Source organism: Helobdella robusta (genome assembly GCF_000326865.2).
Source record: "Helobdella robusta unplaced genomic scaffold HELROscaffold_7, whole genome shotgun sequence".
Classification (NCBI taxonomy): Eukaryota; Metazoa; Annelida; class Clitellata; order Rhynchobdellida; family Glossiphoniidae; genus Helobdella; species Helobdella robusta.
In genome coordinates this window covers 5,444,322-5,449,537 of record NW_008705398.1, presented here as the reverse complement: position 1 = coordinate 5,449,537, position 5,216 = coordinate 5,444,322, and the positions used below count along the sequence as shown (strand labels likewise).

Sequence of the window (5,216 nt, the reverse complement as noted above, 5' to 3'; positions counted from 1 at the left end):
TTGAATGATAATTTGCTGTTAACTTGCACTTTGAAGGGTTTGACCTTGATGACACCTGAGTTGGAGGCCATGTTCAAGTCCATGCTAAGTGGAAAAGTGCCGGAGATGTGGATGGGCAAGAGTTATCCATCCCTGAAGCCGCTGGGAGGCTACGTTCAAGATCTCGTCAATAGGATCAAATTTTTTACGGTTGGTAGGTGGATCCTCAACATTTGTATTGGTGATTGATTGGTCGGTCGGTCGGTCGGTTGGTTGATTGATTGGTTTATTGGTTGGTTGGTTGGTTGGTTGGTTGGTTGGTTGGTTGGTTGGTTGGTTGGTTGGTTGGTTGGTTGGTTGGTTGGTTGGTTGGTTGGTTGGTTGGTTGGTTGGTTGGTTGGTTGGTTGGTTGGTTGGTTGGTTGGTTGGTTGGTTGGTTGGTTGGTTGGTTGGTTGGTTGGTTGGTTGGTTGGTTGGTTGGTTGGTTGGTTGGTTGGTTGGTTGGTTGGTTGGTTGGTTGGTTGGTTGGTTGGTTGGTTGGTTGGTTGGTTGGTTGGTTGGTTGGTTGGTTGGTTGGTTGGTTGGTTGGTTGGTTGGTTGGTTGGTTGGTTGGTTGGTTGGTTGGTTGGTTGGTTGGTTGGTTGGTTGGTTGGTTGGTTGGTGAATTATTGAAAAAATTGGTGAATAAATAATTTAAATGGATGCGTGCGTGAGTGATTAAATTAATGAAAATTGATTGGACGGAATATGTTGAATGAATGAATGAATGAATGAACGAATGAATGAATGAATGAACGAATGAATAAATAAATGAATGAATGAATGAAAGAATGGCGATAACAATTATGATTATGATGACCTTGACGTTGCCCTGGTAGGATTGGCTGGAGAACGACGCTCCTGCTACTTTCTGGATGTCGGGCTTCTTCTTCGTACAGGCCTTCCTGACGGGGGTGCAGCAGAACTTCGCCCGCAAGTATGCCATTCCCATCGACCTCCTCACCTTCAGCTATGACGTCATGCCTATGAGTCACTACGATCTGGCCCCAGTTAATGGTGAGGAGGATGATTATGAGGAGGAGGAGGTGGAGGTGAAGGGTAGTGAGGATGATTATAATTTAGACGATGGGGATGTTGGGGAAAATATTGATGAAGAGGATGAAGACGACTAGCTAAATTAGCGTAAATTACGTTGATAATGATGACGGTGGGAGTGATAAAGGAGGTAACTGTTCCAATGGAATGACATCATTGCATAAAAAGTAGCATTCAAAAGCCAAAATTGATAAATTATTATCAGTAACAAAAACCACTTACCAGGTGCCTACGTGAAGGGATTGTTTGTGGATGGTGCTAGATGGGACCTTGAGGAAAACATTCTGGCCGAATCAATCCCTAAGATTCTCTTCTGTCCAATGCCAGCGGTGCGTGCGTCATATTATCATTATTTCGCAATGCACGAAATGTGACGGTCTTAACAATAACTAACATCAATTTCTATTTATTTTTTTATTTATGTTTTCAAACGCGCACGCAGACAGACGCGTACATACTTGCGCGTGTAGGCGCGTACACGCATGCACACTCGCACGTACACACAGATCTGGTTGATCCCGTGCAAGAAGGACGAGCTGGCCGCCAAGCAGACGTACACCTCCCCGGTGTACAACACGAGCGAAAGAAGGGGGACCCTCTCAACTACCGGCCATTCGACAAACTTCATCATTGCCATGGACCTGCCCAGCAACCTGCCGGAAGAACATTGGATCGGTAGGGGTGTGGCTCTCCTCTGCCAGCTGGATAACTAAAGGTAGGGGAGGAAGGAAGAAAGAAGCCAGGTGAATAAGGACATGAGAAAGTTGAGGTCGTTAATTAATGGTCAATATTTTATTCTGTCTGGCGTTTGTTTTTTGTACTTGGTTGCGGGTTGTTTTTTGCAGGACTCACGTTTTTAAGTTTCATTTATCTTTATTTTTCATATACATATTTGTACAATTTTGTATTTAAGTGAATGCCTTCGTTCCTCTCCTTCGCATCGTCGGTTTAGATGTTCTTTTCTTAAGGATAGTTCATATTTTTTTGCTTTCTTACATTTCAGATTTTAACATTTCCAAATCAAATTTGTTTTTATTCTTCAGTTTTGTTCATTTTGTATTTCAAAAATATTTAAATTTTTTTTTCTAAGTAAAAAACATTCGTTTCAATAACTGTCATGGGCGCGCGTCTTTATAAATGACTTGCCGTCAAATACAGTTACACGGAGAGATACATAAACAAATGCAGATTCTTGCAAACGTATGCAGTGAAACACAAACAAACAAACAGAGAGACGAACAAAGACACAGACTGACAGACAGATGTAAAGACCTACACAGGTACTTGAGCAGGTTTCAAACAGACTTGTCGATATTATTGATGTTCATGCCAAGCTTCATTATACAATCTGACAATGAGTTCGCTTCAGATGCGTCGGGAATGATGAATGATCAGGATGAATCGGTGATGATAAAATGATATTGATGAGGAGAATGTGATGGTGCAAAAAATGAAACTCGAATCTGATGTTTATGATGAAAATGTAAAGATCGTTAAAATGAGGGTGAAGATGTTCACCATGCTGAAGCTGTTTATGGTGATTACAATGATAGCAAAAGTAAAGATGATGATGTCGATGGTGCTCTTCTTAATGGTGATGATATTGATGGGATCATTGTGAAGAAACATGTGTTTCTTGTTGAAATGAACAAAATGTTTTGTTAGTTAAGTGCAAGATACATACATACATGCAACTGCATTCATATATACATACATGCATCTATACATACATACATACATACATACATGCATGCATGCATACGTGCAACTGCATTCATACATACAGACATACATACATTATGCATGAATGCACCTATACATACTTACATACCAGCACTTGTGTATAGGTGCACATGCACATGCACTCATACACAAACATACAAGCACATAAGTTCAGCAAAAACAAACAGTTATACATTTGTCGGTTGAAGGATATGTTGGTAATTGTTGTATCTCTGTGATGACGATGATTATGAAGAGGGTTATCACCATAAATAATAATATACGATGATACTAATGACAGAATTGATGTAGATGATGATAACGTTTATGAAGAAGCCGACGACAAATAAATAATATATATTATAATAATTAATTAATTTTGTATATAATATATATATTATAATAATTAATTAATTTTGTATATAATATATATATTATAATAATTAATTAATTTTGTATATAATATATATATTATAATAATTAATTAATTTTGTATATAATATATATATTATAATAATTAATTAATTTTGTATATAATATATATATTATAATAATTAATTAATTTTGTATATAATATATATATTATAATAATTAATTAATTTGGTATATAATATATATATTATAATAATTAATTAATTAATTTGGTATATAATATAATAATTAATATGAATGACGACCGCGAATTGTGATAATTAATTAAAAAAAATTAGATGGCGTTTGTATATAGATGGCAATATTTATCAGACTCAACGTCAGATGATGATGAGGATGATGATGATGATGGTGAGGGTAATGGTGATAACGTCGACAATGATGATATGATGACGCCGATGTGATGTAAATGATGGTAACGATATTGACGACAATGATGGTGATGACAATATGAAGAATGATGAGGTATTCCGTCAGTATGTTGTTATTAGTGGTTCAATAGTTCATCCTCCGTTAGTTTGTTCACTGGTTCGTTAAGTCTTACAGACCCTGGAATACATTCCTGTGTGTGCTTCTCTGGTGTGTGTTTGTGTGACTCTGTGAATGTTTGTACGTGTATGTGTGAATGCATGCAGTTATGTAGTAGTGTGTCTATACATTTAGGTGTGTATGTGTGTGTGTGCATGTATGTACGTTTGTGTGCTTGTGTTTAGATTACACCTGTGTGTTTGCGTGTGCGTACGTGCGTGCGTGTGTGTTTATGATATGGATAATAATTGAAGAATTGGAGTCGATTGGTCTTATAAACAATGATATCCCTGCACATGTTTTAGGTTAAAAATACCTCATGTCTGATCTCTCTCAGTTTCTTTTCTCTTCTGACTTCTCCTTCAGTATATGTGTTTGTGTGTGTTTGTACATTAATGTGTGTGTGTGTGAATTAGTTCATACAGATTATGCGTGCATTCGTACGATATGAAGATGCTCGCGTATCTCTGAGTGCCTCTGCCTCTCTGAATGCTTCTGTATTTTACACGTGCATTAGTTATTTCATGGGATTGGTTTTTAGAAAAAGCAGAATCGGAGATAATGTTGACGTAGTATTAAATTTTAGTTTAATTAAAAAATAAATAAATAAAATGAATTATAAAATAATAAAAGTATTACTGCATCAGCCTTCGCGTCTGACAACAAATTACAAATATTTATACGGTGGCTAGACTATACTAGACATCACTCGGTTGCTTGCAGAACGAAGAGGTGAAACGCGTTTTCAAGTTGTTTTTTAAACTTTTTTAATGATAAAGTAAGTTAGACATTTCGTCGCGTGCTAGCATCTGAGATTAAAATTCTTTTTTTTATCGTAATCTGGAAATGTTCGCGATTTAATTTGTTCACCATTTTATAATTTAACGGCAAAAAATGTTAACCGTATTTTAGTAGTGATGATAGAGTTTCATTTCCTACTGACTGTCAAATTAAATGTTGACAACTGTCAACATTTTCCTGCTATGTCAGGTTAGGGAGTTTGAAACAAATTTTTCGACAAATGCTTGCTTGATGGTAACTCAAAGAATTTTCTAAACCATTCTCTTGTATGTGTTGGTAACTCTATGTGTGTGGTATGTGTGTGTGTGTAACTGCCTGTGTATTTGTAAGTTCATGTGGGAATATGTGTGTGTATTTGTGAATTTGTGTTTGCAATTGAGTATTTATGTACGTATATTCGTATGTGTATGCGTGTGTATATGTGTTTGTGAGTATGTGTGCATGTGTATTTGTTGCTACATGTGTTGTTAATGGAGCTGAGCTCTGAAATATCTATGAGTTTTCTCTTGAAGAGTCACATCAGAACTGAGTGAGATTGACGATGATGATGGGATGATGATGATGGGGTGATTGACGGTGATGATGATGATGGGGTGATGATGAAGGGTACCGTGGTTGATACGCAGTGATGGATAATGCTGATGATGATAATATAAAAT

At 36.8% G+C, this 5,216-nt stretch overlaps 1 protein-coding gene across 1 annotated transcript; it reads left to right on the top strand.

Annotated features, from left to right (window-relative positions):
* Nucleotides 1-36: 36 nt before the first annotated feature.
* HELRODRAFT_69427 (hypothetical protein) lies at nucleotides 37-1,787 on the top strand (the record flags this gene model as incomplete). The annotated part of the gene is made up of 4 exons (XM_009030579.1): nucleotides 37-189; nucleotides 858-1,035; nucleotides 1,300-1,403; nucleotides 1,581-1,787. Coding segments are annotated over 4 exons (642 nt in total), but the record flags the coding sequence as incomplete, so codon positions are not given.
* Nucleotides 1,788-5,216: the final 3,429 nt, after the last annotated feature.